The 24,217-nt window shown below is 41.9% G+C and overlaps 1 protein-coding gene across 10 annotated transcripts in view; it reads left to right on the forward strand.

The window, feature by feature from the left end:
• Window positions 1–24,217, forward strand: part of LOC103479241 (sickle tail protein) — a 114,072-nt gene that overhangs the window by 16,622 nt on the left and 73,233 nt on the right. For 7 of the 10 annotated variants that reach the window (XM_008433560.2, XM_008433567.2, XM_008433562.2 and 4 more), the window contains exon 2: window positions 683–996. The exons of 1 other annotated variant lie outside the window; for it this stretch is intronic. In XM_008433560.2, coding sequence (XP_008431782.1) covers window positions 683–996 — 314 coding nt within the window. Of the gene's footprint in view, window positions 1–682; window positions 997–3,481; window positions 3,710–24,217 lie in introns of those variants that run through there. 2 more of the 10 variants (XM_008433566.2, XM_008433565.2) reach the window with 1 other exon arrangement.

Here is a 24,217-nt window from a genome sequence, read left to right on the forward strand (position 1 = left end):
ATATTAATAATAAAATAATAATCAGTGCAAAGTAGCCTACAAATTCTTTGGTGGGGGGCGGTGAGGGACCTGGATAAAGGCTGGGGGGGCGCTGGCCTGAAAAAGTTTGAGAAACTGTTGTAAACCAACCAGTCACTGCTGCTCAGTGAACCCATTGATTTTTTTTTTACAGCTGACAGCCTCTCCTCTCTCTTGTAGGTACTGCGTACCCCCACTAAATCTTTTAGGGGTACGCAGTACCTGATCGTATCCCCCTACTTTCACCCCTGATTATAATACTAAATGTTATTGTTGGAGGACACAAGCATGCCTCCTGACACACAAATTAAAGAAAAATTGAAAAATTGAGAAGAAAAATAACTCAGAAAGGGCACTAGGGGCATCAAGGATAAAAAGAGGCAGGGGCTCAACCCCCCCACCCCCCCAACACCCCACCCCCTTCTGCATGTGGCTGTTGCTGGGGAAAGCAATGTCTGACTTTCCCTCCTGGACCTGTTACCCAGCAACCTGATAATTTACTTGCGAATATCATGCTTGTAGCTGGTTTCATCAAGTGCCATGCACTTAAAGTGTCATATAGAATTTGGTTTGGTAACTGTACATCCCCCTATCTTTCAGTGCATCCCTCTTTTTTCTCTCATCCTGTTTACTTATTTCTTTTCTTTTTCTCTATTTGGCTTAGATTTTGGAACCTTACCATCAAAACTCTCTCACTCCACAAATTTGACTGCCAGTAGCAGCAGCATAGAACATCTAACAAAGAAGAGGGAACGCACCAACATCAATCTTTCCACAGTTGATCCAGTTCCATCCTCTCCAAATACTTTACCTAGAAATTTTACACTTGTTGGTGCCACCTGCAAAGGTAAGCAGCAGAACAGTCACATAATACAAAAACTGGGTTTGGAAAAGAAAAAGGATGTGTTCCCGGGACACCTGAAACAAAAATATCCTCACCATGCTGCTGTCATCATTGGACATGGAGAGAGTATAAAGGTGAGTCATATACCGTCACATTCATAATCACTGAAGCATTGTCTGTGCTGCTGTTAATTTAGTAACTTACGGTGGTGGCTTGCAAAAGCGTTCATACCACTTCAACCTCTCCGTAAGTTGCCATCTGACAATCATAAACATAAATATATTTCTTTGGAATTTAACGTGACAGACCAACACAAAGTGGTAAACAACTGTGCATTAGAAAAAAACATTATAGATGATTCAAACGTTTTTTTTACATATAAAAAACTGAAAAGTGTGGTGTGTAGAAGTATTCAGCTCTCTGTACCGCATTGACGTAGTTTTGCCCATTCTTCTTTGCAAAACAGCTCAAGTCAGATTAGATGGAGAGCATTTGTGAACTGCAGTTTTCAGATCTCGATTGGGTTAAGACTGGACTTTGACTGGGCCATTCTAACACATGAATATGTTTTGCTTGAAACCATTCCATTTTAGCCTGTCTTTATGTTTAGGCTGGTTGTCCTGCTGGAAGCTGAAGCTCCGCCCCGGTCTCATGTCTGTATTTGACTCCATTGTTCTGTATTTGACTCCATCCATCTTCATATCAACTNCTTGCAAAAGCGTTCATACCACTTCAACCTCTCCGTAAGTTGCCATCTGACAATCATAAACATAAATATATTTCTTTGGAATTTAACGTGACAGACCAACACAAAGTGGTAAACAACTGTGCATTAGAAAAAAAACATTATAGATGATTCAAACGTTTTTTTTACATATAAAAAACTGAAAAGTGTGGTGTGTAGAAGTATTCAGCTCTCTGTACCGCATTGACGTAGTTTTGCCCATTCTTCTTTGCAAAACAGCTCAAGTCAGATTAGATGGAGAGCATTTGTGAACTGCAGTTTTCAGATCTCGATTGGGTTAAGACTGGACTTTGACTGGGCCATTCTAACACATGAATATGTTTTGCTTGAAACCATTCCATTTTAGCCTGTCTTTATGTTTAGGCTGGTTGTCCTGCTGGAAGCTGAAGCTCCGCCCCGGTCTCATGTCTGTATTTGACTCCATTGTTCTGTATTTGACTCCATCCATCTTCATATCAACTCTGACCGTCTTCCCTGTCCCTGCTGAAGAGAAGCAATCTCAGAGCATGATGCTGCCACCACCATGTTTGACAGTGGGGGTGGTGTGTTCAGAGTGATGGGCAGTGTTAGTTCTCCTCCACACATAGCATTTTGCACTTTGGCCAAAGAGTTGAATTTTGTTCTGGTCTGAACAAAGCTTATTCTTCCACATTTGTTGTGTCCAGCATGGCTTCTGGACCATGCTGACCGTCCAGAGCGTCCATCGGCCTCTTGGCTGCATCTCTGATCAGAACTTGTTCTTGTTCAGCTGGAAGTTAAGGTGGACGGCCTTGTCTTGTTACAGTTGTTTCACACTCTATTTCCAGATGATGGACTGAACAGAGCTCTGTGAGACGTTCAAAGCTTGGGAAATCATTTTACAGCGTAAGTCTGCTTTAAACTTCTCCACAGCTTTCTGTTGTGTTCCTTGATTCTGTTTAGTCATTAACAGCCATTAGGAAACTTCCACAGGCAATTGCTTGCAATCAGAGAAAAGGGGGTTGAATACTTTCACAAACTGCAATTTCAGTTTTTTATTTGTAAAAAAAAAAAAAAATTGAATCATGATCAAGTTTTTTTCTACTTCACAATTGTATACTACTTTGTGTTTTTTTCGCACATAAACATTTTATGAAATATATTTATGTTTGTTGCTGTAATGTTGCAAAATATGGAAAAATTCAAGCGTATGAATAGTTTGGCAAGACATTGTCTATTATTCAGCAAACATATTTTAACTTTTCATTTAAATCTAAATAGCTTTAGAAGATCCCAAGGCTGAGGAGGGTGGAGGAGTTGAACATTTTACTCAACTAAGAGTGGAAGTTTTTGGCTAATTAAGTACTGAGTAATAATTTGTGAAAAATTATTTACTCTAAAAATATCAAGTTGCATGCAAATTCTGGTATCTTAGAGAATGAAATAAGAACAACAAAGAAGTTTGGATAGAAAGAAAGTCTCACTGAAACAAACTGTGTCTGGTGCATTTGCTTGGTAGAGCTGCTTTGTTAAGGCAGAGTGAGCGCCCCATGTACTATCTATCCATCTGTCTGTCTGTCTGTCTGTCTGTCTGTCTGTCTGTCTGTCTGTCTGTCTGTCTGTGTAAATGGTCTTCTGTGGGAACCTCTTAGGACTGTATGACTCCAGCCCTCTGCAGTGCCAAGAGGAAGGGTGGACATATCTGCAGTTTGACTCCATGAGCAGAAACATTTAAATGCCACTTTTCAACTGACTTTTGTGCTGTCTGTGTTGTGACAGCAATGAAAGAGGACTTCAGTGTGCTAACAAAGAACCTCTGATAGGAGGTGTCCTAACTTGCTTAATGAGTCATTCTAGAAAGTTGACAAGTTGGTCTTTATGTGCCTGTCAGACAGGTACAGCCAGCATTATTAGCTGAGGTGGAGCTGTGTGGAACAGCACTGTGGTGACAGAGAGCGGCTGAGCAGGAGAGACAGAGTTGGTCTCTGTCAGAGGACCTGATTCTGACACAGAAACAAGCTACTCACACACAGAACAAGTTTCCACACGGATCAAGAAAACAGTAAAGATGGAATTTTACCCCTCAAAATGGAATATTAGCTCTGAGAACCAACTCCCCATGCTGCTGTCCTCCTTCCCAGCAGGTAAGTACGTTAGCAGAGTCAATGAGGATGTAATGTCTGACTTTTATTATCATCTAAAATCTAAAAAGTAGCAACTGCAAACAACAGCTGTTGAATGCAAGGCATTAGAAAAGGCATGCTCTCTCTATGTGTGTGTATGTGTGCGTGGGTGTGTGTGTGTGTGTGTGTGTGTGTGTGTGTGTGTGTGTGTGTGTGTGTGTGAGTGTGCGTGTGCGTGCGTGCATGTGTGTACAAAGGACGTACAGGATTTCCTTCTATGCAAACCATCGCTGTGTTTACCTGCATGACAACAGACTGTTCTGCTTAGGCAAGTGTCATGCTGTCATATGAGACTTTTTTAACTGAAGTCACTTTGCACTTCATTCCTCAATACTGGTGTTAAGTTCTACAGTAAACCATCATCCATCCATTCATCCATTTTCTGTACACCCTTGTCCCTCAGTGGGGTTGGGAGGGTTGCTGGTGCCTCTCTCCAGCTTAGAGTAAACCTCATTTAGAATATTTATTTTGAAAACTCAGCCTCGTATACTTCACTGGTGTGCTCAGAAAGCCCTCCATACAAACACAGCAACCAATGATTACATGAGACATACGTTAATAGACTGAGATGATTCAGAATGACCTGGCCAACCAGTTCTAATCTGCTGTAGTAAGATGACTGCAGGAGAACACGACAAGACAGCAGATCACCTGATCAACCTGCTCATTTCCTCCAGGGCAGTTTATATGAATTATTCTAATCCAAACAGAACACTGCTCACATTGCGTACAACACATGAAGTCACATGAGAAACAATGATACACAATTGTTTTTCCTAAAAAGCCATTTTGCACAACATGATGGTACATCGACTCAGGTATGCTTTGATGAGGAAACATTATGACATTATATAAAACAACAAAAAAGTAGATTTTACATAATACTACCTACTTAACATTCAGAAGAAATGTAACATTATGTCTATGTACACCTAATACATCTTCAGATGAGACAGAATCGTCTAAATATGCTTAACTTGTTTCATAACTGAACTGAATACTCGGGTGGTGAGGTGTGTTGTGATAGTACCTTAGAGGGAGAGCCTAGGCAATCCTGGTCCTCGAGGGCCGGTGTCCTGCAACTCTTAGGGTGCGTTCACACTGCAGCCTGAAGTGACCCAATTCCGATTTTTTTTGACGTAATGCGACCTATATCCGATCTTTTCATGACAGTCTGAACAGCTCAGATCAGATTCTATTTCAAATGTAACCCATATCCGATACGTATCCGATTCAAATCCATCTTAACGTTCAGGTCGCATTCATCCGAACTGAACGTCACTGATTCTCAACAAATCTCACTATTCTGCGTCCTGATACGCGCAAGCGGGAAAAAAAACAACTATGATGGACTATATGAGGATTAAGTTGTTAATATGCTGCTCTGGCCGGATAACAACTTCAAATATGTAAGCTAAGCTCCACCGTTAGCCTCCATGTTTACTTCCGCAAACACTGAGCACTTCTTCTTTTTATGGCGGTTGGCAGAACACTGAGAACGCTGACGCTATTGCGCCCTCTACTGCGCATGCGGGACACTTTTAGGTCGTTTGCCCGTTCACACTGCAGAACGCATACAGGTCGCATTTACTGGCAGTGTGAACGGCCCAGGCAAAAAAATGGGAATTGCCAAATAATCAGAATTGGGTCACTTCAGGCTGCAGTGTCAACGCACCCTTAGATGTCTCCCTGGTCCAACACACTTTAATCCAACAGCTGAATCACCTCCAGGTTCTCCAGAGTCCTGCTAATGACCTCATTATTTGACTCAGGTGTGTTGAAGTAGAGACGCATCTAAAAGTTGCAGGAGACCGGCCCTCGAGGCCTGGAGTTGCCCACCCCTGGTATATGGAAAGAACTGTCTAAGCAGTTTGTGTCCAGAATATGTGGGGTCGGCAGAGATGTTAGTTGCCCTTTTCCTTACTCTAGATCAGAGGTCTCATTCTCACGGCCCGCAGGACGATGTCTGGTGGCCCCCATCGTGATATGACAGTATAATATTAGTGCGGCCCACAGGGTGAGCGAACCTCTGAAGGAAGTCCCGCCCGCCGCTCCTCGTCATGGCTGACATTAGGTGCTAGGCTAAGCTACACTGACTTCATGCACACTATGCTTGTAACAATAGTGTGACGGATGATGGAACAGTCCGGTACAAGTTGCCTTTTTTTGCAGTCACCATTTCGGTACTTTCTACCATTAACAAATCTCACGATCAAACGCAGAAAAAAGGCGACTACTACCGGGCTGCTTGTCATCACGCTGTTGTGACAATAGAAACGGAAATGACGTCATGCGTCGAGACGTTCTCCATACATTGCTAGCTGGCTAAAGACTTCTATAAAACGTAGAACAAGAGCAACGACAAGTGGAATAAACTCAATTTTGTTACACCTTCATCATGTCTTTGTCAATCCATGTATTGGAGAAATAATTAAATGTTGATGACATTTGAGGATATTTTTAAAATGTTTTTTGTGGAATCCTTTATGCGGCCCAGCCTCACCCAGACTCTTTCTCCAGTGGCCCCCGGGTAAATTGAGTTTGAGACCCCTGCTCTAGACCTGTTCAAGTTCTGGATGGAAGGTCAGCCCTCATGATTTACTCTGCAGACCTGATCCTTTGTTGCAGTTTGGACCCATCCCGTTCTGTCCTATAGGAACAGGAAGTGATCCATAGTTGACAGTGTTGTTGAGAATGGTGAGGGGAGGACGTCTATCACACTGGCCAACCAATCGATGTACCTCCTGTGTGCATGCGTATTTGTCAGTATCTTAGATCAGAACAATGACTGCGGGGTTATCTGCAAATGTCAGGAGTTTTACCATCATTTGAGTTCAGAGAGAAGAGGAGTGGGGAGAGAACACACCTGGTTGGCTGATGGTTCTTGTGTGGGAGAAGATGCTCCCTGCCTTGTCTGCGCCTGCCAGTCAGTCAGGAGGGTGACACTGCCACTCACAGCTATGAGCTGGTGAGCTGCTGGTGGAGGATGTCTGAGCTCAGAGGATTTCATGGTTTTCCAGTACTCTGTTGTTACACTGATCCAAAGGTCTTACTAGTATGAAAAACTTGCAAGCTATGTTTTGTGTTTCCCTTTCATTTCCAGACTGTGCATACATAACATATCTCTGTGCTTATGTGGTGAGGGAAAATGCCTTTAGAGAAAATGCAAATATACACAAATTAATGACCTTGCAAAAAGCATCTGATTCTCAAAGACCAGCACTGTCAGTGACACAGTTATAGGGTAATATTTATAGGCTCTCAAAACAGGTTTTCACTCCAGGACAAGAAACAGGAAATGAACAACCAGTTTCACCAAAAGAAGGCTGGAATGTCACAGAGCATAAAATTCCTTTTTTCTTTTAGGGAACAGTGCTGAGTATTGTTGCTAATCATGCATGTAGTTAAATAATAAATCCTAAAGCAATGTTTAAACTTCTGTTGTTGCTGATTTATATTTAAAAGACAAACTTTATGATTATGTAACTCTTCTTATTGAGTTGTTGGTCACCTAGCACAACAAAGAACAAAAAAACTCCTCATAATGTGACTGACTGCAGGCAAGTGGTCCGACAGGCTCCACCAGTGCTCCTCAGAATTATTTTTCTTTTTTTTTCTTTTTTTTTTTTTTTTAGATTTGATCGTATAGTTTAAACAACAAATAAAACAGTTAGCAAATTTTCAAAAACAAAACAAAGCATTCTTATTGAATGAATCAATCAAAAATAACATCAACAGCAAAAACAGTAAAATAACAGACAACTGTTACACAGCTAACAGTCAAAACACTCACAAAACATTTCTCTAAATATATATATACAAATTCACAGTTTGAACCTACCTAGCACAACAAAGAACAAAAAAACTCAATGTGACTGACTGCAGGCAAGTGGTCCGACAGGTTGAAAAATAAAAGACACAGCGCCGTGACCGAGTGGTCAGCCACGAACACCAACCGGCGCAGCTCTCACTCATAGGGTCACATTTTTCCAGCCCAACCACGAGAAAATTTATCAATTATATTTGTAGATGTTAAATATTGTTACAGTACTTCGTTAATTGTTGAACTAGAAAAATATGACCCTAAGTAAAAAAAGAAGTGAAGAGCTGCCTCTCTCGCACCTACCTCCACCAGCGCTCCTCAGATTTCTGGTGGGGGAAGCCACGAAAGTGCCTGACGGACCGTTGCATGCAGTCACTAATCACACCACTAGGTGACTCTAAACAAACGCATTGATCAAAAATCTCATAAGCACATACAACCATCACTACAATCATTTTGATCAAAACTCACACAAAGACACACACAAGCTTTTCTCTCTGTTACACCCACCCCTCCTGAATTTTGACCAAAATGATTAAAGTGTAGAATGATCACCATAACAGAAAATAAATAAATGAATAAATAAATCACATGAATTGGCTGTCATGAATATACAAGGTCCAACTGAAATAGTAACCTTTACAAAGGATGAAGTGGCAAGAAAATGGCGCCTTATTCCTTGCCAACTCCTGGAAGCAGGATGCAGCCTACATCCCACATAATCCATGCCCAAAACTAAAAGAGGTCCCTAAACTTGGACCTGTACCAACAATGGTAATATACATTACAAAAACAAAACAAAACTCAGGACAAGGACAAGTCAGATTACAAGAGAACCTATTACTGTTATAAATGTCTTTGCTGGAACATTTGAAACACTGAGTTAGAAACCCTGTCAAAAAGCTGACGAGCATCATCATTAGCAGCTATGTTGGTCATCACCTGGATCAGTCTATTGACAGGCTTGACTATTCTACCAACACAGGTTCTAACTGTGTAAATAGTGTCAGGCTCAGTGTCAGTAACAGACTGAGCAACTAGTGAAGTATGTGGACAAACACTCTGTGTGTCAACTGAAGTATTTGAGGAATTATTGTCACAGTCCATCTCACTAGGGACCAACAGAGATCCCCCATCTGCCTGTGCTGCAGAGACAACATCTCCAACAAAGTCATTCACATGATGCAACATCATGGGGCTCATCAGATAGGGAGCTGACCCAATCTGGTGCTCTGATTTTTGAATAATTTTCCTGAATGACTGATCCCAGAACATCTGAAATAGTGTTAATGTCAGAGCTTTCAGGTGTGACGGCAGCAGAGTCGACAAGCTCATTGGATATATCAACAGGCAAGAAGTTCACTAGCATCAAGAGGTTACGATGCACAACTCGAACTTGACCGGTGGTGGGGTGTTTTATTTGGTATGTGTGAGTTGTAGTGTTCATGCCCACAACGGTGTACACTCTGGACTCCCAGCGGTCAGCAGTTTTGCGTTTGCCTCTTTCACGCTTGTTTGATACTAAAACACGGTTGCTGACCCCAATAGATTTCCCTTTAGTATGGCGATTGTAGAGACCAGCCTGTCGATCTTGTTCTTTGTTAGCATGATTTTGAGTTATGGCCATTGCATCTTGAAGATCTTTAGTCAGGGACAGTACATACTTGTCATATCCACCAATTTCAGGATCTTGGAGGATGTTCTTGAAAAGCACATCAACAGGGAGGCGTGGCACTCTCCCATACATCAGATAAAAAGGGGCATAGCCTATGGTTTCATTGACTGTGCAGTTGTACATGAACGTCAATGTCTGAAGTTGTTTTGGCCAATTCTGTTTTGCATCTGGTGCAAGTGCTCTTATCATGTTTCCCAGGGTTCTGTTGAAACATTCCACACTGCCATTACCCATTGGATGGTAGGGGGTCGTATGGGACTTTCTCACACCAGCAACTTTCAACAGTTCGCTTATGAGCTGACTTTCAAAGGATGGGCCTTGGTCAGAATGGATTCTCTCAGGGAAACCATAGATGCAAAAGTACTTGTCCCAAAGCTGCCTCACCACTTGTTTTGCAGATTGGTCATGGCAAGGAAAGGCCTGAGTGAGCCGTGTAAAATGGTCAGTTACAACCAGTACATCAATGGACCTGTTGTTAGAATCCTCTGCGGTCCAAAAGTCTATACACACAATCTCCAGTGATGCAGCTGTTTTTATACTCTCAAGAGGTGCTCGACCATCTGGATCGGGAGACTTTACGATGACACATCTGGGACACTGACAAACATACTCTTTGACATCATGGTCAATATGGGGCCAGAAGAACCTCTGACGAGCAATAGCCAAATTTCTGAACTGCCCTTGATGACCAGCGTTGTCGTGAATCCCTTTGAGAACATCAGACTTGAGGGAATCGGGGACCACGAACTGGTGGCGTCTCTTACGGGTAACTTGGTCTTTAGACAGTCTGTAGATCAGGGGTGCATAAACGTTTTGAGACCAAGATCTACTTTTTCTCTCACCAGCCGCCTGAGATCTACCTCATGACACAAAGACATAAAAATAGCTAATTAAACTCTATTGACTTATTTTATATGTGAATATACATCAGTTATAGCAGAAATAATAAAGTGACAGAAAACCTAATGCAGTTTCTTCCTCAGTGAGATTCTGACACTGGGAGCAGCTTACTGGTTTCTGGTTACTGGTCTCTGGTTACTGGTTTCTGGTCTCTGGTTACTGGTTTCTGGTCTCTGGTTACTGGTTTCTCAGTAAGAAGCTGGTTGCAAACCTGACGCCAGCAGGTGTCAGTCAGTCATGGTGGATCTGAAATTTGGTGTGATGACCTCAGTATGAGAAACTACAGACTGATAGGAGGAACCAAAGAGCCCAATAAAGGTAAAGGCAAATATTCTGAAGTCGGGACATAATTAATTTAATTTCACATAATTATCGCGGTAGAATTTGTTAAAACTTAATGAAATATATTTGTCCTATTTGATGTTTGTTGTGACGTAAAGTCACAAATGAACGAGGTAATTAGTCCAAGTTTGCCGTTTACTGAACGTTCAGAAACTACAGCAGGTGTAATGAGCCACAGCAAAGGTAAAAAAAGGTAAAACAACCCGAACAGACTATAAACTGGAAACATCTCCTACCTTTTTACTCTCTGTCTTTTTGTCATTTAAGCACACCTGTTGCCGTGGCAACCGCCTGCACCCCGCAAGCCGAGCAAAGATTAGGCTACATTAAAAACACAACATTCAGTCCGTTACAATATCAGGTTTCCAGGCTTGATATTTATTTCTCGATTATTAATAAGCCTCTCATGAACACAGTGGTGGTTGAGTAGCTAATTTAAACTCCTACTCTGTTCATCAGTCGGTCTGTGAGTCGCCTTTTTTTTTTGTTAATGGAACCGAAACGCACAGAATTGCGCAACATCTTGTTGAAAATAATTACTGAGATTATTAATTTTAACATGTTTCCTTGACTTTTTATAATTATTCTTTGTTAATGAAGCTACAAACGTGTAGGATCTTAGCGAATATTTTTGATAAGCCTATCAGAAGAGAAAGTGCTGACTCAGCGTCCTGCGGCGTTCAGTTTGTCACCTGCCGAGATCGACTCAAAACCTTTCCGCGATCGACCGGTCGATCGCGGTCGACGTATTGAGCACCCCTGCTGTAGAGGATGCCATTGGACACAGCAAACTTCTCCCAGTGTTTGAGGTACTTAATGACCAATGTTTGTTCATTCAATCTTTCTCTTCTTGACGGACGACGGCCACGGTCAACATAGTATAACACTCTTGATAACACAGGATCGTTATGCCGTTTTTCTCTCAATACAGTTTCTGAAAACACAGGGTGATCATCTTGATATGGGAGGATCAGTTGGGGCAGATGTTCAAGGGTGTCAACAGCTCGTACTCTAACAGCAGACTCCCATGCACTCTGTGTCTCAAGAAGAGCATGAACATCCTCTTTTGTGAAGGACTGACATTTTGTGCTGTCAGGTGAGTGCAACATGTTGGAGTCCTGGTCTTTGGCATTTGACTGTCTGAAAGCCTCCTGTACTGAACCAGGTGAAACAGGGAGGGCCTCATTAAGTAGCTGGCTGTATGGGTTCTGCAACAGTCTCCTTCCCACAGCAGATTTGACGAAGGGATGGTGACTTAAGGCATCTGCCACCACATTTTTAGAGCCAGGAATATATTTAAGGTCAAAGATGTAAGAAGCCAGCTTTGCCACCCATCGCTGTCCACAGGCGTCCAGACGTGGCTTTGTGAGAATATGGGTGAGTGGGTTGTTGTCTGTCCACACTGTAAATACATGCCCTTTCAGCCAGTGGCTAAATTTGTCGCACACCGACCATTTCAGTGCCAAAAACTCGAGACGGTGGGCTGGATATTTCTTTTGAGCACGTGTGAGAGGCTTGCTAGCAAATGCTATTGGACGAGCCACACTTTCACCCTCCTGAACTTGTGAGAGGACTGCACCCAAGCCATCTAGCGATGCATCAGTAGACAGGACACATGGGCGGTTAAAGTCTGGGTGGGCCAGAATTACGGAGTTAACCAAAGCTGCTTTAAGCTTCATGAGTGCAGAGAGATGCTAGTCTGTCCAATCAGCTGGAGTCAGTTTGCGAAACAGGAGTTTTCGCTTGGTGAGTATCTTTGGTTTGCGTTTCTGTTTTGCACAAGCCAGTAGGTCAAACAGTGGTCTGGCAATTGCAGAATAGTTTGGAATGAAATGTTGGTAGTAGTTGACCATGCCAAGAAATGATCGAATGCTTGAATGAGATGTAGTGATACCATCTGGCTCCATGAGATCTGTAGTCAGCATGTTGCTGATGGACTCTACTTTAGAAGGATCTGTAGAAACATCAGACTTGTCAATTATGTGACCAAGAAACTTCACAGACCTTCTCAGCAGCCAACATTTCTTTGGAGCCAGTTTGAGGTTATGGTAACGGAGACGACCAAACACCATCTCCAACCTCTCGAGAGCCTCTTCCTCAGATGGTCCAAACACCAGCAAATCATTGAGGTAACATAGCAGGCTGAGAAAGTTCTGGTCACCAAATATTGAGGTCATCATCCTTATAAAACTGGCAGGGCTGTTGCACAAGCCTTGGGGAAGTCTGTTGTATTCATACAACCCCATGGGTGTCGTAAAGGCAGAGTATTTACGGTCATCTTCATGGAGTGGCATGTTGTAAAAGCCAGACGTGAGGTCCATTGTGCTGAAGAACATGTTTCCTCCCAAGGCAGCCAAGCAGTCAGCCTGATGTGGTAGGGGATGAGCATCCTTTAGGGTCCGTCTGTTGAGCCATCGGAAGTCTATGCAGATCCGTAAGTCACCGTTCTTTTTCCAAACGAGAACAAGAGGTGAGGCAAATTCACATATCGATTTCCGTATAATTTCTTTCTCCTCCATCTCATTCAGGACTTGACAGAGCTTCTAATACTCAGCAGGAGGCATGCGGCGATAGGGCAGCCGAAAGGGTCTCTCATCAGTGAGCCGGATCCTGTGTATAAATTCTTTTGCTTCTCCACAGTCTAAGTGGTGGCGGGAGAAGACATCCTCATAACTGATCACTAGATCTGCCAGCTTTCTCCGCCAATCATCTGACACATCACAAGACTGTAGGTCCAGATCCCCCAGACCAGCACTTTTCAGGTTTTCCTGTATATTGTCATTATTTTCTGCTGCAGAATCAACATCAGTGTGTTTGACAGAGGTGGCCTGATATGAGCATGTTACATCTTGTAAATCTAGGTCCTCCACAGCAAGACAGGAGTATTTATCAGCCAGTCTAGAGTTCTTGCATATGGTGACAGGACCACTGGAAGCATTTAAAATCTTGAGAGGGACTAACCCGTCTCCCCAGAGCGGTATCACAGCTCTCGCCACCAAAATGCCATGGGGAGCGGAATGTGACGATGTGGGCTCAGACATCACAGTCAAACCATGTGACAACTTTGTGCCCTTGGGGAGTTTGCCCCATACAAGATACTCAGTGCCAGCTTCCAGTGTAACAGTTGTGTTACATCTCACCGTGCCAACTTTGTCTGGGACATTCTCTCCAGACCAACGGTCCAGGCCAGCAAGAAGGGAGAGGAACTCCTCGAGTTCTGGGAGACCTTTGCGAGGTGTGGAAACTGCTGCCCAGTAAGAGGAGTCTTTCTTTAATAGGTGTAACAGTCGCCTGATGACATTGGAGCCCAGAAACAGATCAGTCTGTAGGATTTTTACAACAAAGGTGGGGACTGACAACTGGCATCCATAGATCTCCATATTCAGATCTACTATTGAGGTCGGTCTTACTCTGGAACCACCACATCCTACAAATACAATATCAGTGGCCTCCTGGTGAGAGATTACAACACCGGCGTTAATCAGCGACTGTAGGGCTATGTCGCTCAATGAGCATGCCATTGAACCACTATCTAGCATGGCACCAATAATTAATTTGGCATTAACTTTGACATTTGTGTAGAATAAACTGTCACTTTTTTTTTTACTTTTTGTGTGTCTTGCATAATAATATTTTCAGACTCATTTAGTTTTTGAATATTTTGATACAGTTCAGCAGCATCAAATATGTGGGAGGAATCACTTTGACCCATGCGGTCTCCCTCCAGGCACAGGTCGCTTAGTTTCCCTGCACATTGTCTGTTTGGACAGCTCTGTTTGGAGAAGACCGCCTTGTGTGGTCAGGACTGAAACATGTGAAACAAAGGCATCTGAATGGCAGTGGGCTTCGGTCGTGTGCTTGTCATCACTGCACATGCGACAATTTATAACAGGTCTGGCTCGACCCCATGTGCGCTTGTGGCGAGCAGATAATACCTGGCCACCAACCTGAACAAGGGGTCCTGGAGAGGAGGGTCCATCGGATAGTCGAACCTCGGATTCAGGAAGAGCAGTGTGGTTTTCGTCCTGGTCATGGAACACTGGACCAGCTCTACACCCTCAGCAGGGTCCTGGAGGGTGCATGGGAGTTCGCCCAACCAGTCTACATGTGTTTTGTGGACTTGGAGAAGGCGTACGACCGTGTCCCTCGGGAGGCATTGTGGGGGGTACTCCGGGAGTGTGGGGTACCAGGCCCTTTGATACGGGCTGTCAGGTCCCTGTATGACCGGTGTCAGAGTCTGGTCCGCATTGCCGGCAGTAAGTCGGGCTCGTTTCCGGTGAGAGTTGGACTCCGCCAAGGCTGCCCTTTGTCACCAATTCTGTTCATTACCTTCAGAATGGACAACATTTCTAGGCGCAGCCGAGGTGTTGAGGGGATCCGATTTGGTGGCCTTAGGATCACATCTCTGCTTTTTGCAGATGATGTGGTCCTGTTGGCTTCATCAGATCGTGATCTGCAGCTCTCACTGGAGCGGTTTGCAGCCGGGATGAGGCTCARTGCCTCCAAATCCGAGGCCATGGTCTTGAGCCGGAAAAGGGTAGAGTGCCTTCTCCGGGTCAGGGGGGTCGTCCTGCCTCAAGTGGAGGAGTTTAAGTATCTGGGGATCTTGTTCACGAATGAGGGAAGAAGGGAGCAGGAGATCGACAGGCGGATTGGGGCAGCGTCTGTCGTGAAGCGGGCGTTGTACCGGTCCATCGTGGTGAAGAGAGAGCTGAGTCAAAAAGCGAAGCTCTCGATTTACCTGTCGATCTACGTTTCCACCCTCATCTATGGTCATGAGCTTTGGGTCATGACCGAAAGAACGAGATCACGGGTACAAGCTGCCGAAATGGGTTTCCTCCGCAGGGTGTCTGGGCTCTCCCTTAGAGATAGGGTGAGAAGCTCGGTCATCCGGGAGGGACTCAGAGTAGAGCCACTGCTCCTCCACGTCGAGAGGAGCCAGTTGAAGCTCGGGCATCTGGTCAGGATGCCTCCTGGACGCCTCCCTGGTGAGGTGTTCCAGACACGTTCCACAGGGAGGAGGCCTCGGGACACGCTGGAGGGACTATGTCTCTCGGCTGGCCTGGGAACGCCTTGGGGTTCCTGGAGGAGCTGGAAGAAGTGGCTGGGGAGAGGGAAGTCTGGGCCTCCCTTCTGAAGCTGCTGCCCCCGCGACCCGACCCCGGATAAGCGGAAGAAACTGGATGGATGGATGGATGGATGGATGGATGAATGAATGAATGAATGAATGAATGAATGAATGAATGAATGAATGAATGGATGGATGGATGGATGGATGGATGGATGGATGGATGGATAATACAAATTTTCAGTCAGAGCATACTATTAATAACTAATAAAAATGTCTTACAAATTAAATGTTAGTGGTTTTAAAACATTTTATACCATCCCAAATGTTCACGGAAGATTTCTGATCTCCCATGAAATAGGTAAATTCCTGTTTCCCACAGTGATTCAAATGATACTGTCTTCCGCCTTCCTGCATATGTTAATTTTATGACCTCCTGTCCTGTCTGATAACACCCCAGGGGTACTACCGGAAGCTCTACTGCAGATCTCTATTTTCCTTTCCATTATTTGAATACTTACCCGGTAATGGTTTAGTTTTAAATTACTAACAGAAACCTGTTCAAAATTAAGAAATTTGTTCAAAAAAGTTTAAACCGTTTTAAGCACTAAAAATAATCATTTTTTCTCAACACGGGCTCAAAAACTGAGAGGCTTTTCCTTTATCAAATAATTGTTTTGGTTTTTTTTTTTGCCTCTTATTTAGTGGAAATATTAATGTTGATGAGATTTTCTCCAAAATGATAACCTTTTTCAACCTTTATAGCTCCACTGTTGAAAATGAGAAGCTAACATTCACAATCTTCGATGAAATAACACATGAAACAAAAATTCTCCATCTCTTTTCTGTCCTGGTGGAATCTCGCCTCCTGTTCATCACTCATTGATCCCAGATTCTCAGGAAACTGATCCACATGTGAGAACAAGTCATGCATTTTGATGTTCATGTTGTTCCATAGTTCAGAAAGTCGATCTGATTGAGCAAAACCAAAGTGATTTTTGGATTTGGTGTAATTATTGATATCAACCGATATGAAAGGCTTATATTGTGATTCATTCTTCAGCCATATAGCCCAAACTGATTTTCCTGTTACTTTTCTCTCATATGATCTCAGTGCTTTCTGCTTTTTAAAAAAATCCAGGCCAGGAATCTCCAATCTTCTAAAAGCCTCGACTGTTCTGGTGTGCAGAGTTTTGTGAAAGAGCAGGAGCCTGGGATTTTAGAGACCATGTCTGATGGAGAGCTTCTCTCTACATCAGTCATCTTCACACGAGGCTGTAAAGCCAGAGCAAGTCTACCTGCATCACATTCCAACTATCAAACAAGAGACAAGCTACCAGGTAGACAGAAACACACATGCACTCATCTGCACATTAAAGCCACACATATCATTAATATAGGTGACAGCAGTTGATGTTCCTGAACCTAGTGTTCATTTTCTCACATTTAGACCCACTGAGTTGGTGCTTCTTCACACTGTCATACAGGATAGAAAACAGTGTGACAGGAGCATTTCATTTTAAACTCCTTAAAAGGTTTATGAAATGATTGCATGTTGACATCTTAAAGGAAGGAAGATTTTTTTTTACATAAAAAAGCAAAAAAGAAAGCCTGACCTTTTCTGCATTTTGGCCTGTTTTCCACCACCTGACACCTGTTTTGAGCTGCATGGGTCAAGGTTTCTATAACATGTTTTTGCAGAATGTCTCTTCAAGTTGAAAGGACTGCTAAGCTTTGCAGACCTACAACCAGGATTCAGTTGCATATCAATTATGATACAGTCAGATGTCACTGATTACAGAATGGCAGTTGATAAAAAGTTGAAGAAAGAAGCAGATTGCATCAAGTCTTCATTTTAGTGCATTTACTCATCCTGAGCCAGCATGCTGTGGTGGAATCACTCTCTTAACAGGAAAACATCTTAAGCAAAATCAAACTTAGGGATGAGTCAACCTGGCCCAGAATAAGTGACCTAGATAAACTTTTGCAACCATAGAGTAAAATATGTTTTACCAAATTAAAAGGAGATATAGTGAGTGTTTTATCCTGCATTTGATTAAATGTATTTTGAAGCTAAAATCACATTTTCAACTTTTTTCTGTTTATTTGTATTAAGTTTATTCTTCTCTACTCCAGGGTTTACAAGGCAATCCTTCTCCTGCTGTGACAGTTATGTTAAGTTCTGCCTGTGTGTGCTGTGTCAGGTGTGCTTTTCCTGCAGTATGAGGGAGAGACAAAGCAGGTCATGATTTCAACTGAAGTCAGCAGCCATGACACCCTGCAGGCTCTGTTTGTCACTGCCTTTCCCCATCAGCTCACCATGAAGATGCTGCAGCCTCCAAACATGGCCATCTGCATCAAGGACACCAAGCGTAACATGTACTATGACCTGGAGGACCTCAGGTGAGGGGCTGTTGAAGCAGACTTAAGGTATATCTAAAAAAATATATATAATATTCATAATTCTGTTTATTGTCACTCATTTTAGCAAGTGAAACTCATATTATTGTACACAGATTCATTACACAGAGTAAGATGTGTTCTTGTAATTTTGATTATCTTAAAAATCCAAAATTCAGTGTTCAGAAAAAATGAATGTGTGAAAAAGGTAAACATTGGAAACATACGTCTTACCTGAACTAAGGAAAAAAGACCTGGACTATTGCTCAGTTATCCAAAGTTCTCTTTTCACATAAGTTCACATTTCCTGTGGAAATCAAGGTCATGGGGTCTGGAGGAAGAGTGGACAGGTACGGAGCCCTCTAAGGGACATGGGGACATTTGTTTCTTTTGCATTCCCTTGCAATAATGTACTGATGAGTTCATGTGGCATAATTGAATACTGTAAGGCTTACAGTGCAAGCCTTTCTTATGGTGGCCATCATACTTTCTGCCTTAATATAAGGTCATAGTAAAGTTTTTCCATGTATGTTAATATCTTGTTGTGAAATATCTGAAGTTTTATATATTTTTCTTTAAATGCACCACAAACCTAAAACATAAATGGAAACTTTCCATAAGAAGGAAATAAATACAAAATACATCCAAACTATTTGGACTATTTCTGAGTTGTTGATTGTCTTTATTGTGTTGGTCTGAAAGGGTTAAAGGGCTATTTTAATATGCAGTTCAATCTCAACCTTACACAAACAGACGTAAACATTCAGTGAATAAATCCATTTTCAATCCATTTTTTTGGACCATAGAGTTAAGAATAAACATGTTTTCACTGAGGCTCTTTAAATAAATGTGTATATATTTGAAATTTTAAATTGACATTTGTGACTGTGTACAAGTAGACCAGCAAATACTGCAGTAAGCATATTGCGAGGGAACGCAAAACTTATTGCGAGGGAACACAAAAGAAAAATGTTTCCCCATGTCTCCTACAGAGCTCCATAGAGAGGAACTCCAGGGTGAAGTTTCCAGTCAGTGATGGTTTGGGATGCCATGTCATCTGCTGGTTCTGGTCCATTGGGTTTTCTGAAGTCCACAGTCAATGCAGAATCTACCAGGACATTCTAGAGCTCTTCATGCTTCCCTCTGAATGCAGATGCTGATTTTATTTTCCAGCAGAACTTGGCACCAGCCAAGGTACCAGAAGCACCAGCCATGGTGCTAGAGGTACCAGAAGCTGCTTCAGTGACCACGGTGTTCCTGTTCTTCATTAACCAGTAAACTGGCCTGACCTTTGTCCCCAAAGAGAATTTGTGGGGTGCAAAAAGAGCCATAACCAAGTACTGAGTGCAGAGAAATGAACATATTTTTCAGCATTCTGATATTTGTGTTCAAATTACACATATTTGTTGATCATATGGAAGATGTTAATTTTCTGACACCAAACGTGGGGTTTCCAATATCTGTAAGCCATATTCATCAACATTACAAGAAATTAAAACTTGAAATATTTAATAAGTGAGTTTCACTTTTCAAATGAGTGAAAACACATTCAACTTTTTTTTAAATGTTCTAACTTTTTGAGGTGCACCTGTGCACTAACACAAATCTACATCTGTCTGTCTGCAAGAAAAACCACCACATTACTTTGTTCAAAAGTTTTTAAAGTTTTGCATCTATTTACTTCATTCAGTTCTAACCCCCCCTGTTCTTGCTTCCAGAGACATAACACCAAATTCCTGTCTGAAAGCGTACCATAAAGACCCTGTCCATGTGTTCTGCCCCTCTGCCAGGCCTGCCAACTCTGAAGGAATGGTAAGTCAAAGGAGAAAATTCTTGAAGAAATTTAGAAGGGGCCTGCAGCCTGGTGCGTGCATTTTGGACCAGAGCAAAAGGTTCTGCCCAGTGGAATTCTCTGCCTCAATTAATTGTTGTGACCGGCAACAAATATTTATTTTTTATTTCATAGTGTTAACTTTCAACTTCTGTAATCTTTTAGTAGATTTGGTTAATATCAGATACTTTACTTAATTTATTTTGTTTGCTGAGGGGGAACGTTGTGCATTAATAAATATCTTCAACAACACAAATGTAAATGCAGCCATTTTCAGTAAAATTAATAAAATCAGTTGATAGCAATGATTTTAGCTGATTAACATTTCAAGGATTTAATTACTTTATGAAGAAGCTCATGATAAAATGACTTCTTACTACACTGCAAAAAGAAATCAGTTCAACCAACTTAATCGAATTGCTTCAAATGGTAAGAAGCAATTCAATTAAGTTTATTCAACTTAATTCATTAAGCTTAACCAACTCAAGTTATGTCTATCCAACTAAATTTACCTATTTTTCAACCTTTTGAGTTAGTTAACTGTTTAGGACATAAAGCATTGGGCTTCTAATATTTACCTTTTTTATAATATTCAAATCTTCTGAGTGATTTTGGTTTCTCTCATTAGTATTTCACTTTCTGAAATGAGTGGCAAAAAATATTGAACTTTTTTTCTGATATTTAATTTCTGTTAGATGTACTTGTTGTACCCTATTTTAATTTTGTTCCTGGCTCACTCAAAGACTGAGAAGCTGAGCAGCTTTCTCCTGAGAAATCTACTGGGACTTTATTTCACCTCATGTTGCAGAGATATATGAGGAAAGACAGGTTCAACCAGAGTAAACAGTGAACTGGAGTCTAGTTGCCTGTGGGCCGAGTAGCACCAAATATGTCACCTTGCTATGAGTAATAATTCTTCTCAGATTTAAAATGACAAGAAATGATTTCTTCCTCTCTGAGATAGATTAAATTATTTGCCTGGTCAAATAATGTAATAATTGCCTGGTCAGACTCTCTGGTCCAGTGCTCAACTGGTTTGAATCTTACATGAAGAACAGGGATTTCTTTGTTTCAACAGGAAACTTCTCATCGAAGCAGACAGAAGTTACATGTGATGCACCCCAATGTTCAATCCTAGGACCCCTCTTATTAAATATCTCCCACTAGCTCAGGTTATAACAAGAAATAAAAGTAGCTACCATAACTATGCGGATGATACTTCGTACCTCGTCTATGCGGATGATACCATCGTGATGTCACCTGGGGACATCACGATGTCCCCAGGTGACTCTGAACCCATCCAATCACTGAATAGATGCTCAGAACAGATCAATGTGTGGATGTGCCAAAACGTTCTCCAGCTGAACAGAAACAAAACTGAAGTTATTATCTTTGGACCTAAAGAGGAGCAAACTAGAGTCAATGCACAGCTTCAGTTATGACAACTRAAAACCAGTGATCAGAACGAAACCTGGGAGTAGTGATGACCTCTGACCTCTGACCTGAACCTTCAGAGCCACATTAAGACAGTCACAAAGTCGACCTTCTATCACCTGAAGAACATTTCCAGGATTAGAGGATTGATGTTTCAGCACGATCTAGAGAAACTCATCCATGCATTTATCTTCAGTCGTATCTATTATTGCAGCAGCGTCTTCACAGGTCTGTCTAACAAATCAATCCTCCAGCTGCTGCTGATGTTCTCACTAAAACCAGGAAGATGGAGACATAACACCAGCTCTAAAGTCCCTACACTGGCTCCCTGTAGCTCAGAGAATAGACTTTAAAATACTGTTAGTTTATAAATCACTGAATGGTTTAGCACCACAATACATTAAAGATCTGYTGTTGTACCAACCTTCCAGATCCCTCAGGTTCTGGCTCTGGTTTTKCTTTRCATCCACAGAACCAGAACCAAACGAGGAGAAGCAGCATTCAGCTTCTATGCACCACAAATCTGGAACAAACTTCCAGAAAACTGTAAAACAGCTGAAACCCTGACTTCCTTTAAATCTCGACTAAAACCCAGCTGATTAGAGTTTTATTTGAAATGTAATCATGACACATTAATCAATAATCTTATGTGCAAAATGTAATTTTGTTGACTGTGTGTTTCATGACTTTGTAATTTTGTGTTTTTATGATGTAAAGCACTTTGAAATGCCTTGTTGCTGAAAGGTCCCATACCAATCAAATTTGATTGATTGATTGAATATTATGGGAGTAAAAATGGCAAATTTTAACAGCATTTCTTCTCCTCCCCAGCTGAGAACGCTGTTTACTGAACGCTGTTCTTATTTTTATGATGCTTTTCAAAAAAACTGAAAGTGCAATACCGCCACCATCTGGTCTGGAGTGTGAGCTGGAGCTAATGTCGTACACTAATAGATCTTACATCATACATCTGAAAATGGATTGGATAAAGACAGCTTCCGTGTTTTAGTGAAAAAACTGATGTTATATACTATATTTGGAGAGATGTAAAACTGAAGATACCTGCTACATTTAGTGTAAGGACAAGTATTGTTTTTGTTGTAGAACCTCCTTCACTAAACTGTCAATGTTTGCTGTTTTGAGGTTTGAACACATTATTTACTTAGTGAAACATTACATTAAGTAGTGTTAAACCACATGGGCTAGCCCACATGTAAAGCTGTCTACATGTCATGATGTGAATTATCAACTGTTACACCACAGTGACCAGGCACGTGCGGAGGGGGGGACTGGGGGGGCTTGAGCACCTGCCCTTTTGCTCCTTGCCCCCAAGTGCCCTTTTGGTCAATTTTTTATTTTTTTTTTTGGTATTATTTTCTAAGTCCTCTTCTGACACATAATAACATGTACTAAAATTATTTGTTTTTTGTTGGGGGTTTTTTGTACAWCATAATAAGCCCTCTGGTCACCTTGTTACCTTTGACCTTTTGCCCGTGACGGATGATCCAGTTGCCTCTCGCGCAGTGAGATAAGGCGGCTAACTGGAGCTCAACGTAGTGAACGTTCCAGATCACAGAACAGTTTTTGGTGAATTAAAAAAAAAATTGTTTTTGGTGAATTAAAAAAAAAATTGTTTTTGGTGAATAAAGTGGAGTAGACTTGCTACTTGTCAGATGACGGAAAACGTTGAAGTATCGTTTCTGCTTCAGCTCAGAGTCTAAGCGGTTTAAGCAGAGAGGTAATGAAATACAACAGACACTGACAGGCCTCTGCGTCTGCCTTTCTCTGAAGAACTACTGAGGGGAGGAGACAACCAGGTGAGGAGAAACTGTTCTTATCGATTCACTATTTTTATCATACAGACATTAGGCTGTTGTTGTTGTGCTATTAGCTAACTGCTAGCTAACGACTTTGCTAGCAAAGCTAGATAACTAAAAAGCTTCTTCCCTGTACCGTTAATGATATCAGTCATTCTTCAGTATCGCTTATGCAATAAGGGCACATCGCCCGTCCAAAACCGATCATCTCCATAATGGATATGTCCGATCTCCTAATTTCCTTTGCTGCATAATGTACATTTCATTTATTCCAGCGTTAGGTAAATGTGTCTTGAAGGAGAATAACACTTGCATAAAAGTCCAACAAGGATATTCATTTAGAATGAAAAATAACTCACCCTGAATTACCATGATAGATATAATGTATGTAATAAAAGTGTGTCATTAATGAAGGGCAAAAACTCAACACAGACTTTAAGTAAGTTTAGGGTCTGGTTCGCAGAGTATGAAGTTATACAGGTCCTTCTTAAAAAATTAGCATATTGTGATAAAGTTAATTATTTTCCATAATGTAATGATAAAAATTAATCTGCCATCTATTTTAGATTCATTGCACACCAACTGAAATATTTCAGGTCTTTTATTGTTTTAATACTGATGATTTTGGCATACAGCTCATGAAAACCCAAAATCCCTGTCTCAAAAAATTAGCATATCATGAAAAGGTTCTCTGGATGATTCATTATCTGAATCATCGAAGTAACTCTAAACACCTGCAAAAGATTCCTGAGGCTTTTAAAACCTCCCAGCCCATCATGGGTCAGACTGCTGACCTGACTGCTGTCCAGAAGGTCATCATTGACGCCCTCAAGCAAGAGGGTAAGACACAGAAAGAAATTTCTGAACGAATAGGCTGTTCACAGAGTGATGTATCAAGGCTCCTCAGTGGGAAGGAAAAAGTGTGAAGAAAACGCTGCACAAGGAGATGAGGTGACCGGACCCTGAAGAAGATGGTGGAGAAGGTCCGATTCCAGACCTTGGGGGAAGCAGTGGACTGAGTCTGGAGTAGAAACATCCAGAGCCACCGTGCAGGAAATGGGCTACAGGTGCCGCATTCCAGAGGTGAAGCCGCTTTTGAACTAGAAACAATGGCAGAAGCGCCTGACCTGGGCTACAGAGAAGCAGCACTGGACTGTTGCTCAGTGGGCCAAAGTACTT

Source organism: Poecilia reticulata, linkage group LG17 (genome assembly GCF_000633615.1).
Source record: "Poecilia reticulata strain Guanapo linkage group LG17, Guppy_female_1.0+MT, whole genome shotgun sequence".
In the NCBI taxonomy this organism is placed as follows: domain Eukaryota; kingdom Metazoa; phylum Chordata; class Actinopteri; order Cyprinodontiformes; family Poeciliidae; genus Poecilia; species Poecilia reticulata.